We start from the raw sequence: 14,124 nt of genomic DNA, 5'->3' as shown, positions 1-14,124 counted from the left end.
AGCTGCCATGTTTACATTTCATGAATTTATTGAGACATATTGATCAAAGGTGCATGAGAACTGGTATTAAGCTATTAAGCTTAATAAAACTAATATCTTTTAGTTAGTCTTTGTAAAATTATGTCAAGTCCCAATTGAAATGAATTATTACAGTATCAGTCCACCCAAACAACAATAAAAATCTTTATTCTACATTGTTACAAACGTTTTATGCGATCTATTAAAATATTTGAATATATAGATAATTAATGCATCCGAGCCATATTCTAAAAATACACTTATAGTTAATTGCCATCAAAATTAACCTGGTGTTTATATTGTAAGCTCAAACAAACAGTTGCATAATCAAGTAACCTAAAGTTGACCGTTACAATCACAGGTGTCATGTGCAATGAGGCGTAACTAATCCTGTCAGTCTTATGCATTAGGTGAAATTCACGAGACAATCAAGCCACATTGTGTATACAAGCAGTAATTGTGGTCTCAAGATAAAACACAAGATTGAAAAAAAGTGTTAAAGAAAGAAGGAAAAGCTACTATGTGTTGTTTGCAGCTATCGGAGCTATCGGAGTTTGGACTAATAATTGCGATATCTCTTTTAGTCATTTACTTGTACATCTACGAGGGTTGTTCAGAAAGTTCGTGGACTAGCGCCATAAAATTAAAACCGCTTAAGATACATCAATGAATTTTTTAACGTTTAATTAGCATCATCTTTCTTATTTATATTATAAATTATACACCATTAGTTTTATTTTTTAATAAATTGTTGATGTTTTTGAAAGCATTGGTATGTCCAGGCTGTGCAACCTCGAAGATTACGTTTTTTCAACCTTAATCATGTAAATGTAACTTAGAAAAATCTCTTTTTTTTTATATGAACATTCGTCTTTCAAAAATCCCGTTAATTCACTCATGTGGTATGACACAATTGTACCGTAAAATTTGCAATTTTTACCCCATTCTGTAAGTTCTATGAAATTTTATCGTAAAATTTATATGAAATGTCCAAACAATTATGGGGTTGTAATGACGTCAGAAAGGGGGGTGGGTTTCTTTTTCCAATATTCTATAAAGTTTCACCCTCTGGAAAAACCGGCATAGACCTAGGAAATATTTAAATGGGCTAGTGAAAAATAAAATGCATTCAGAGTACTTGTTTTTAAACGCCGAAAAAGATTAGAGAGACGAGAGATATCCGTATAAAATAAAGAGATAGGTACAAGAAAAGATGTTTTTGTATAAAATTAATAAATTGATATTATCTACAGGAACGTTTTGATTTAATATGTTTTGGACAAATCCTGACATCTAAAATCTTCGAATTTCGATGACACCCGAATTTTCATGAGTCTGCGGACGCATCGTTTTTAAGAAGGCTGCATCCCAATTAATTTTGCTGCGTCCAGTACGCAGGTTCTTGCATTAATGAGAATCCTGTGACATACGCACAACTTATCATACTTGCATGTATAAATATATATCTGAAGAAATATTGAAAAATATTTTGCGATTGTAATTTTTGCAGATTTGTCCTATCCGCAAATTCCGCAAAAATTGGACAACCGCAGAAAATACCCGTTATACGGTAGTTATGATGAGCAAGAGTGCCTCTTCCAAAATCGTGAAAGTCATGGCCCCAGGGTCAGGGGTTCTGGTGTTAGGGCGGGGCTCTATAGATTATATTGTGAAAATGCATTAATTCTTTGAAAATCTTCTTCTCTGCTCCTGGGTATTAAATAAAGTAACTAAGTACATAGTTATGATGAGGAAGAGTGCCTCTTTCAAAATTGTGAAATTCAGGGTCCCAGGGTCAGGGGTTCTGGCCCCAGGGTGGGGCTATATAGATCATATAGTGAAAGTGCATTATTTCTTTGAAAATCTTCTTCTCTGCTCCTGGGTATTAAATAAAGTAACTAAGTACATAGTTATGATGAGCAAGAGAGCCTCTTCCAAAATCGTGAAATTCATGGCCCCAGGGTCAGGGGTTCTGGTGTTAGGGCGGGGCTCTATTGATTATATAGTGAAAATGCATTAATTCTTTGAAAATCTTCTTCTCTGCCCCTGGGTATTAAATAAAGTAACTAAGTACATAGTTATGATGCGCAAGAGTGCCTCTTTCAAAATTGTGAAATTCATGGCCCCAGGGTCAGGGGTTCTGGCCCCAGGGTGGGGCTATATAGATCATATAGTGAAAGTGCATTATTTCTTTGAAAATCTTCTTCTCTGCTCCTGAGTATTAAATAAGGTAACTTAGTACATAGTTATGATGAGCAAGAGTGCCTCTTCCAAAATCGTGAAATTCATGGCCCCAGGGTCAGGGGTTCTAGTGTTAGGGCGGGGCTCTATAGATTATATAGTGAAAAAGCATTAATTCTTTTAAAATCTTCTTCTCTGCCCCTGGGTATTAAGTAAAGTAACTAAGTACATAGTTATGATGAGCAAGAGTGCCTCTTCCAAAATTGTGAAATTCATGGCCCCAGGGTCAGGGGTTCTGGTGTTAGGGCGGGGCTCTATTAACTATCTAAAGAAAATGCATTAATTCTTTGAAAATCTTCTCTGCTCCTGGGTATTAAATTAAGTAACTAAGTACATAGTTATGATGAGCAAGAGAGCCTCTTCCAAAATTGTGAAATTCATGGCCCCAGGGTCAGGGGTTCTGGTGTTAGGGCGGGGCTCTATCGATTATATTGTGAAAATGCATTAATTCTTTGAAAATCTTCTTCTCTGCTCCTGGGCATTAAGGTGATAAACTAAGTACATAGTTATGATGAGGAGGTGGGCCCCTTCTAGAATTGTGAAAGCCATGGCCCCTGGGTCAGGGGTTCTGGTGTTAGGGCGGGGCTCTATTGATTATATAGTGAAAATGCATTGATTCTATGAAAATCTTCTTCTTTGCTACTGGAGATTATTTAAACAAACTAAGTGCATGGTTATGATGCATAAGGATGCCTTTTTAAAAATTGTGAATTTCATGGCCCCAGGGTCAGGGGTTCCGGTGTTAGGGCGGGGCTCTATAGATTATATAGTGAAAATGCATTGATTCTATGAAAATCTTCTTCTTTACTACTGGAGATTATTTAAACAAACTAAGTGCATGATTATGATAGGCAAGGATGCCTCTTCCAAAATTTTTAAATACATGGCCTCAGTTTTTGGGGTTCTTGAGGGGGGGGGGGGGGCTCTATTGATTATATAGTGAAAATGCATTAATTCTATTAATTAATCATTAACTAATCCTGTGTGCTCCCTAGTGTTGAGCTGATAAATAAATTGCTTAGCTATGATGAAGATGGGAGCTTCGAACAGAATTTTTAAATCTTGTGGTCCTAGGGTCAGGGGTTCTGGCATAACAAGGAAGGGGGGGGGGGCTTTTGATAATATAGTGGAAAAGTGTTAATTCTTTGAAGTCCATAGTTATGATGATGAGGGTAACTCTTCCAAATTTGTAACTTTCTTGACCTTTGGTCTTGGGTTCTGGTGTTAGGGTAAGGCTTTGTTGAGTCTGTAGTGAAAATGCATTGTACCTGTGAAATTCTTCTCTGCTTCTGGGCATATCGAAAGCAAACTGAGTAAAAGTTTAAATGATATAAGTAAGCGTATTTCTACCAGATTTTTGAACATCTGGACAATTCGTCTAAGCATTCTGGTCCTGGGCAGGGCTCTATTAATTTGTATTCTACAGAGAGAAGTTATTCCCCTTTTCCATTCATCTTTGATAATTAATCACTGTAAATAATGTTTTTGAAAGGTTAATAGAATAAGATAATTATGCAAGAATGTTTATTGTATAATTCAAAAAGTACTTTCTTAGTTTTAATAATCAGGTAGACCTGTAAGTAATAGATAAATAAAAACGAGACAAAAATAACTTATTAAAAGTTCTTCAAAGACCATAAGAGAGGTCAATGCTAGAGGTCTTAATATGGGTTTAAAAATAGTACAGAAGCACTTGTCTGCATGTTGATAATATTAAGTGGAGGACAGATTAGAACTTAAGTTATGAGTTGATACTGAATACTAGACTAATTATTTTGTTGATCCTGATCTTCCTACTTCTCTTGCTTTAGGGCGACAAAGCTTCATCTGTCAGTGTATTTAACTTCTAAATTGTTGTATTATACTCAGGTGACCGTTAAGGACCTTGGGCCTCTTGTTTTATTAAGTTGCAATATTTTATTTTTTTCTGTTATCTGTTGTTTAATTTGTTATTTTGAATGTATACCAACATAGTTATATACAGCTTAACTTCTAAATCTCAAACACGGATATCTCGAATACCCCGGATATGTCGAAGTAAGGCCGCGGTCTCGACGAAATTTGCTTTATAAATGATTAAAATAAACCCCTCTATGTCGAACACGGTAATGTCGAACACCCCGGTTATCTCGAAGTAAAATTGTGTACCCATTCATTAAAATCACATACGTTATCTCGAAGTCAGGATAATTTTCCGCTCTGATGATCAAGTCCGTTAGGTAAACTGAATGCTCTATTGATAACACCCACCTGTCTGTCACGCTCGGGTTACCTGTGTTCCTGTGATCAACAAATAATAGCGCGATAATTATACAAAGTGTATGTATGGCTTACCTTGATTTTAATTATGCAAGCCAAAGGTTGTGTGTATTAGTCTTATGCATACACGTGGATGACACGTTGTTTTGTGGCTTGGGTACGTTTATCTTGATAATCGCTATTTAATGCTATGTGAAATATGCGCGCATACAGAATTTATTTTTCCTGTATGAGCGTGCAGAATTTACAATCGTCTATACACACCATCATGTGAGCGTGTGTCTCAGTGAAAACTTGTGCTATAGTGTCCTGTGGTTCAGTGTTGTTCTATTGTTAGACAAAAGTGCGTGATTTTTCTTTTGCATTTGATTTTATTATGGTAAAATAATTTCTTTTAACTGACTATACATATATGAACATGGTTTTCTAATAATAGAAAATGTATATTTCGTTTTCTTTATTCTGACAGCGACCGGTTTTAAATTTACAATGCATAGATGATATCCGGTTATGTATACATGGGAAACGATGCTAGAGGTTGACTTGCCGCGTTGGTAGAAAGATTATACTTCTGTGCATATTATACAATGTTTTTATTTTGTGAATTATAAAGAGGATGTAAAAATCTTTTTATTGCTAAATACATGTACATGTATATATTAAAGAAATCGCATACAGAATTTCAAACAAGAAGGAATTTGACATGTTTTTACTATTACGTACATGTTCACAGCACTAAGTTTATCAGGGTTCGACACTAACTTTTTTAGGGTTTAGTCCGGCCGGACTAGTGCTTCTTTACTTTACTAGTCCGCATGCAATTTTATGAGTCCGTCAAAAAAAGGAAAACATCAATATTTTGTAACATTAATTTAAAAATAAACATTTCAATATACGTTTTTTTAATACTTTTATTAAAGAAACAAAGCATTTACTTGATAGGGTTTATTCCACAGCACGGATTCGTTGAAATCTCGTGATCAACGAATACGATCGTATTCCCGATCTCGTTCTTTTTCTCTTACATTACATCCAAAATGTCTGACATCTTTCTTTTATGTGTCATATAAATTATGATCGCTAAAACGTTTTACTTCATATCAATCAGTCGAAAAATTAAGCGCTCACTCGAAATTGTCTAACTACCTGCCAAGAAGCTAGAAAGCTAAAAATAAATGCGGGGTTTTCCAGTAAAAGTTGTGGAGAATCGGACATTGGTAAAATATTCATATTGTTTTCCAGGAATTTTTATTGGTCCGTTCGTACTAATTAGCCACAGATTTTATTAGTCTGAATAAAAATGTATTAGTCTGAGACTAACGGACTAACGTTAGTGTCGAACCCTGTTTATTTGAAGTTCATTTGAATTATAACCCTCGATATGTCGAACCCCCGGATATCTCGAAGTTCATCAACGGTCCCGCCAACTTCAAGATAACAAAGTTTAACTGTAGTAGATTAAATTGTATTGTATATCATATTAAAAATGTGCCAAGTTTTTCAAATCATTTATTGAAATCAGTGCCATGTGTTGTAAGACTACGGCATCCTAACTTCCAGACCAGACACGCCTTAAACATTTGACACCCTCTCTTGCATGTAATAAAGCACTCAGTCAATTGCTTGTATGAACTATGTGCCATGTTTCCAATAATTTTTATTACAGTAATATATTACCTGTTTTGTATTCAAGAAGAACTGAAGTGAAATTTGTAGGTCTTTAAGATGAGACCTTATAAACAGAGGCCCCATGTTACAGGAATCAAAAACAAAACACAACTGTACTAAGTGATGGAAATACACGTATATGAAAATTATCCCTTCATATCTTCCATTATAGTACAATTGATTCAGACAATGCTTTTTTCATGTTGCATTACAAATGTTCCTTGGATGGGGTTCATGTCCCATGGACATATTTCTAAATCTTAATAACCTGTCTGTTGTAAACCAGAATTCAAACATTTACGTGTATATGTATCATTCTTGTATCTTTTATGTTGAAAGGTTATCATAGCTAAGACAATTGCTAAACCAGACAAGTTGAGGAGTGTTACACAGAAAATTGCACTACAAATAAACTGCAAGCTTGGAGGAGAGCTGTGGGGATTAGATATTCCAATGGTAATATTAAGTTTATGAAAGTTTTCATTTTTTTTCTGCACAGGTGAATGCTTTCCTCTGATATCTAAAATATATTACATATTTTTTTTAATTCAACAAGGCACAGTAAAACACACTTATAGCGAATATGCTTTCAATGAATCTATGCTTATAGCGAAGTAATTTTCAAAATTAATAGGTATAATGAATTACATTTTGAACAAAGCACCATAAGCGTGTTTCAATGTCTTCTTTTTTTTTTTTTCAAATAGTCCAATCTGATGGTAGTTGGAATAGATGTTTACCATGATAAAGCACACAATAAGAGATCAATAGCCGGGTTTGTAGCCAGCACTAACAAAATGTGCAGTCGCTGGTACTCTAAGACAGTACTCCAGATGCCTGGTCAGGAGCTCATTGATGGACTCAAGCTTTGTTTGACTTCATCCATCAGGAAGTATCATGAGGTATTAGCTAGTTATTAAAACGTCAAGGGTCTGACAGGATTTAGCAAGTTAACTGACCCCTGAATGTCACCCCTTATCTTGGTGACAATAAAACACAATAAAACTGAAACAAAAGCATATGGAAAATTTTTAATTCATTGCTGACGAAAGATTGAGTGGTATAGACAGTCATTTAAACTTTGTTGGAATTTTTTTTGAATGAAAATGCTTAAAGTTTTAGCTAGTATAGAATAAATTCATTATTATACCCCCGCTCCAAAGGAGAGGGGGGTATACTGTTATACCCTTGTGTGTCTGTCTGTCTGTCTGTCCGTCTGTCTGTCTGTCCGTAACAAATTTTGGTCGCAGTTTTCTCAGCAACTACTCATTGCAGATGCTTGAAATTTTAGCACAATCTTTGTTTAGGCATGCCATATGGTGGGATTCATTTTTGTACGAATCCGATGTCAACTTCCTGTTTATCCGTGCGTCTGTCCGTTCCATACATAAAAAATTTTGGTCGTACTTTTCTCAGCAACTACTCATCGCAGATGCTTGAAATTTTAGCACACTCTTTGTTTAGGCATGCCATATGGTGGGATTCATTTTTGTACTAATCTGATGTCAACTTCCTGTTTATTCATGCGTCTGTCCGTACAACACATAACATACAACACATAACAAACTTTGGTCGCAGTTTTCTCAGCAACTACTCATTGCAGATGCTTGAAATTTTAACACAATCTTTGTTTAGGCATGCCATATAATGGGATTCATTTTTGGAACAAATCCGATGTCAACTTCCTGTTTATCCCTGCATCTGTCCGACACATACATAGCAAATTTTGGTCGTAGTTTTCTCAGCAACTACTTATCGCAGATGCTTGAAATTTTAACACAATCTTTGTTTAGGCATGCCATATGGTGGGATTCATTTTTTTACAAAACCGATGTCAATTTCCTAATTATCACTGTCTTTGTCTATAACCGAACTTGTGTATTCACATCAGAGCGGGGGTATTATTAGTGAGCATTGGCTCACAGACTTCTTGTTTTAATTACCAATTGGATCGAAACTTTTCTTAGCTACTACCTGGTACTTGCTACAAGAAGAGCATAAACTTGTAATATCTCAAATAATTTGGTGATCAACATCCCAGACAGAAACAAAATTGTTTTGTGGAGGAAATAATTGAAAATTTTTTACAGATATGTCTCCATTAAGATTACGTTTTCACAACGCATTTCCTTTGCAGTTCACAGATTCTTCTTGCATTTTTAGGTCACCTGAGCCAAAGGATTTATGGCTAAATTTTTTCAAAACAGTTGTCATTAATTTGAATACTGAGAGGTTTAGAATCATTAAATCTTGTAAGATGATGCATCTTTGGGCCATAAAACATATTTATTAAAAAGTAGGTCACTGTGACCTACTTTTTGTACTTAACAGGCATTCGATTTCAAAGCATTTAAGAGGCATTATTTGGACATTTTAAGGCCTATGATCATAAAACTTTGTAAGTTGATGCATCTTGGGTCCTCAAAAAAGGTCAACTGAAAAGTAGGTTCCTGTGACCTACTTTTGAATTTATATGACTATAATTAAATATTTCAGGTACTGATTGGCTTAAAATCATCGACCTTTGTCAGTTGATGCATCTTGGGTCTTCGGAGTAGGTCGACTAAAAAGTAGGTCACTGTGACCTACTTTTGAAAATTTATGGCTTTAATTAAATATTTTGGGTACTAATTGGCTTAGAATCATCAAACTTTGTCAGTCGATGTATCTTGGGTCCTCAGAGTGGAACAACTGAAAAGTAGGTCACTGTGACCTACTTTTGAAAATTTATGGCTTTAATTAAATATTTTGGGTACTAATTGGCTTAGAATCATCCAACTTTGTCAGTTGATGCATCTTGGGTCCTTGGAGTACAACAACTGAAAAGTAGGTCACCGTGACCTACTTATAAAATTTTATGGTTATAATTTTAAAAAATATTTTAGGTATTAATTGGCTTAGAATCATCAAACTTAGTTGATGGGTCCTCAGAGAATGACAAGTGATAAGTAGGACACCATGACCAACTCTCAGGTATTAATTGGCTTAGAATCATCTTGGGTTCTCAGAGTGTGAATTGGAATTTCAAGGGTTTATCTAAACATACAGGATACTTAGAGGCTTCAAATAGAAGTGATAGGTTGTACAGTTTATCAGAAGAGCAATTCAAGGCCCATGGGCCTCTTATAAATTCATTGATTAACATAAAATGAGATTTTCTTCATTTGTTCATATTGATCCCATTGTTGAAAACAGTTTCTATTTATTATACCCCCGTTCATATGGTGGGATTCATTTTTGTAGAAATCTGATGTCAACTTCCTGTTGATCTGTGCATCTGTCAATAGCATACATAACAAATTTGGGTGACAGTTTTCTAAGCAACTACTCATCACAGATGCTTGAGAACTACTCATCACAGATGCTTGAGATTTTGGCACACCCTTTGTTTAGGCATGCCATATGGTGGGAATCATTTTTGTACAAATTTGGTGTCAACTTCCTGTTTATCTGTGCATCTGTCTGTATCGAGCATAACAAATTTGGGTGGCAGTTTTCTCACTGACTACTCATCGCAGATGCTTGAAATTTTAACATTCTCTTTGTTTAGACATGCCATTTGTTGGGATTCATTTTTGTACAAATCTGATGTCAATTTCCTGATTATCAATGTGTCTGTCCATAACTAAACTTGTGTATTCACATCAGAGTTGGGGTATTATTAGTGAGCATTGGCTCACAGACTTCTTGTTAAATTTTTTAAATATAGCTGAACTTCACTCCAGAGTGTATTTGGATATTCCAGATTAACCATGTCTTCCCAGAGAAGATTGTTGTCTTCCGTGATGGTGTTGGGGATGGAGATCTGAAGTATATTGACCATGAGATTCAGCAGCTACAGCAGTGTTTTGGAAACTTTGGAGGAGAGTATACTCCCAAGCTTTCAGTGGTCATTGTACAGAAGAGGATTAATGCCAGGATTTTCCTGAAGGTATCAGCTCCATTCCAGTACTCAAGAAACTAATGCAGAAGTATACCCCTCCTGCAAGTATTCAGTTCTACATGTACATTTGGTATATAGAATTAGGATATGTCTGAAGTAAAATTGGATCAGTATAGAATTCATCATTTCTGTTACAGGGTGACAGGAACTTTGACAATCCACCACCTGGCACCATTGTTGATCACACAATAACTAGAAGAGATAAGTAAGAATTATTTTATATATTCTTCTTCTTTCTGTTGAACATAACGTGTGCACAGTATTTTGTAAAAGTGGTTCATAAGATTTCCCTTCTTTAGGCAAGAGTTTCTGATGGGCCATTGTACTCATAAACCTTTGGCTTATGATGACATTTAAAACTCTCAGAGTTGTTAATGTCAGGTGTGCTAATTTCAAATCTTACCCTATACCCATAGGTTTCATTGTTGACAAAATTTGTTTACAAATTGAAGTAATTGTTGAATATGCAACTAATGATAATTTGGTAGGATCCTGGGTTATCTGCAATGCAGACATCAGATCACATATCCATATTAAAGTAAAATGGCACCACTGCTATTAAAAGAATGATTTATATGTTATCATCATTGTTCATGTAAACTCTTAATTCCATAGACCTTTTAGTCAAGAAACATCCCAAACAGAGATTAGTACATGTATATTGTCATAGATCAGTAACTTTGAAATACACTCACTGATTTGTGGTATCAAATAAATTCAATTGCATCCTTACAAGTAAAAATCCTTAATTTTTATAGTACAATTTATAATTTTTATCTCACCCAAGCTGAAAGCTCATGTGAGCCTTGCTGGTCACATTTTGTTGGGCGTCTGTCTATAAACTTTTCACATTTTCAACTTCTTTTCAACAACCACTGGGCCAATTTCCACCAGACTTACCACAAAGCATCCTTGTGTGAAGGGGATTCATGTTTGTTCAAATGAAGTGCCATATCCTCTTAATTAAGGATATCCAATCCTCAGGCAGGAAGGATAACTCTTAAATTTATTATTTTATTTTAAAAGTCTCAAAATGAAGCTTGAAATTGATAACTTTTCGTGCAACAATTTTCATTTTATGCATCTTAATATGATTCAAGGTTCTTTGAAGTCTTAGAAATGGTCTTGTAAAAAGTTGACATTTGTATCCCACAAAAGAAAAAAAAATGAATTCATTTTCAGAGAAATTGAATTTCCTTTAGTCTAGCATTAGTTGCGACTGCTTATTAGTATGGTATGAAATTAGATGTGATATGTGATGTCTAGCAATGATAGCACAAGCTTTTTAGCTCTTCTGAGCCAAAGGCTCAAAGAGCTAATGCTATGGCCATTTGTGCGGTGTGCGTAAACTTTTTAGAATATGGGCCATAACTCAAGAACCCCTTGGCCAATTATTGTCAAATTTGTCACAGGGTATCCTTGGCCCAAGGGCTCCCTTTTATACTAAAACTGGGGTTGTGACCCTTTAACAAGGGGAGATAATTAGGAAAATAGAAACAAAAGTACTGGTTGCTAAAAAATCTTCTTCTCAAGAACCACTGGGCAGATTATCACCAAACTTACACAAAAGGATGAGGATATGTTGTAGATTAAAATTTGCACGGGGATTTACCCTGGGGCAAAGGGCGTGGTCTCAAGGTCACTTCAAAGTTGACCAAAAATTACATTTTATTAAAATGTTGATATTTTGCTTACTATAAGGACTAGGACCATCAAATCTTGTCAGTTGGTGCATCTAAGGACCTCATATCATGTTGACTCAAAAGTAGGTCACGGTGACCTACTTTTTAAATTTTGCGGCCATTCTTTTTCAAAATGATTTAGAGGCATATTTTGAACAATTTAAGGCCTATGATCATCAAACTTTGTCAGTTGATGCATCTTGGGTCCTCAAAGTACGTCAACTAAAAACTTGACCTACTTTTTGAATTTTATGGCTAATCTTTTTTAAAACAATTAAGGTCATTAATTCGAATACGGGGAGGCTTAGAATCATTAAATCTTGTAAGATGATGCATCTTGGGGCCATAAAACATATTTATTTAAAAGTAGGTCACAGTGACCTACTTTTTGAACTTTGCAGGCATTCGATTTCAAAGCGTTTTAGAGGCATAATTTGGACATTTTAAGTCCTATGATAATAAAACTTTGCAAGTTGATGCATCTTGGGTCCTCAAAAAAGGTCAACTGAAAAGTAGGTCACTGTGACCTACTTTTCAATTTATATGACTATAATTAAATATTTCAGGTACTAATTGGCTTAGAATCATAAAACTTTGTCAGTTGATGCATCTTGGGTCTTCGGAGTAGGTCGACTAAAAAGTAGGTCACAGTGACCTACTTTTGAAAATTTATGGCGTTAATTAAATATTTTGGGTACTAATTGGCTTAGAATCATCAAACTTTGTCAGTTGATGCATCTTGGGTCTTCAGAGTAGGTCGACTAAAAAGTAGGTCACCGTGACCTACTTTTGAAAATTTATGGCTTTAATTAAATATTCCGGGTACTAATTGGCTTAGAATCATCAAACTTTGTCAGTTGATGCCTCATGGGTCTTCGGAGTAGGTCGACTAAAAAGTAGGTCACCGTGACCTACTTTTGAAAATTTATGGCTTTAATTAAATATTTTGGGTACTAATTGGCTTAGAATCATCAAACTTTGTCAGTTGATGCATTTTGGGTCTTCAGAGTAGGTCGACTAAAAAGTAGGTCACCGTGACCTACTTTTGAAAATTTATGGCTTTAATTAAATATTTCAGGTACTAATTGGCTTAGAATCATCAAACTTTGTCAGTTGATGCCTCATGGGTTTTCGGAGTAGGTCGACTAAAAAGTAGGTCACCATGAAATACTTTCGGAAAATTTATGGCTTTAGTAAAATATTTTGGGTACTAATTGGCTTAGAATCATAAAACTTTGTCAGTTTAAGCGTCATGGGTCCTCGGAGTACAACAACTGAAAAGTAGGTCACGGTGACCTACTTATGAAAATTTATGGCTTTAGTCAAATATTTCGGGTACTAATTGGCTTAGAATCTTTAAACTTTGTCAGTTGATGCGTCTTGGGTCCTCGGAGTACAACAACTGAAAAGTAGGTCACCGTGACCTACTTTTGAAATTTTATGGCTGTATTTAATATTTTTTCAGGAATTATTTGGCTTAGAGTCGTCAAAATTTGTCAGTTGATGCATCTTTGGTCCTCGGAGTAGGTTGACTGAAAAGTAGGTCACCGTGACCTACTTTTGAAAATTTATGGCTGTAATTAAATATTTTGGGTACTTATTGGCTAGAATCATCAAACTTTGTCAGTTGATGTATCTTTGGTCCTCGGAGTACAGCAACTGAAAAGTAGGTCACGGTGACCTACTTTTGAAAATTTATGGCTTTAATTAAATATTACAGTTACTAATTGGCTTAGAATCATCAAACTTTTGCATCTTGGGTCCTTGGAGTAAAACAATTGAAAAGTAGGTCACTTTGACCTACTTATAAAATTTTATGGTTATAATTTTAAAAAATATTTTAGGTATTAATTGGCTTAGAATCATCAAACTTAGTTGATGGGTCTTCAGAGAATGACAAGTGATAAGTAGGTCACCATGACCAACTCTCAGGTACTAATTGGCTTAGAATCATCTTGGGTTCTCAGAGTGTGAATTGGAATTTCAAGGGTTTATCTAAATATACAGGATACTTCGAGGCTTCAAATAGAAGTGATAGGTTGTACAGTTTATCAGAAGAGCGATTCAAGGCCCATGGGCCTCTTGTTACACTGTGTATTATACCACAATTGAAGTAAAAAGAGGAACTAAAATACTGTATAAGCATAAAAAAGATACAGTTTTCTCCAAATGCCTGGACACCTATATTTTTCTATCCTAAATTATACTTGTTGATCAATTTTCAATTAGAAAATGCATAGCTGGTGTTTTATTCACATTTCCTGAAAATATATTTCAGATTAAGTTTGATAATATGATTAACTATAATGATGA

The 14,124-nt window shown here is 35.1% G+C and overlaps 1 protein-coding gene across 1 annotated transcript in view; it reads left to right on the top strand.

Moving 5' to 3' along the window:
* Positions 1-14,124, top strand: part of LOC133199464 (piwi-like protein 1) — a 39,495-nt gene that overhangs the window by 23,227 nt on the left and 2,144 nt on the right. Inside the window, exons 16-19 of the mRNA XM_061335267.1 lie at positions 6,526-6,642; positions 6,894-7,088; positions 9,932-10,117; positions 10,267-10,334. Of these exons, the coding sequence (XP_061191251.1) occupies positions 6,526-6,642; positions 6,894-7,088; positions 9,932-10,117; positions 10,267-10,334 (566 nt within the window). The remainder of the gene's footprint in view (positions 1-6,525; positions 6,643-6,893; positions 7,089-9,931; positions 10,118-10,266; positions 10,335-14,124) is intronic.

The sequence above is a fragment of the Saccostrea echinata genome, unplaced genomic scaffold, assembly GCF_033153115.1.
Source record: "Saccostrea echinata isolate AGI-Se365-2 ecotype Australia unplaced genomic scaffold, CSIRO_AGI_Sech_v1 ptg000034l, whole genome shotgun sequence".
NCBI lineage: Eukaryota > Metazoa > Mollusca > Bivalvia > Ostreida > Ostreidae > Saccostrea > Saccostrea echinata.
The sequence above is the reverse complement of the archived record's forward strand: the minus strand, read 5'-3'. Positions and strand labels throughout refer to the sequence as shown.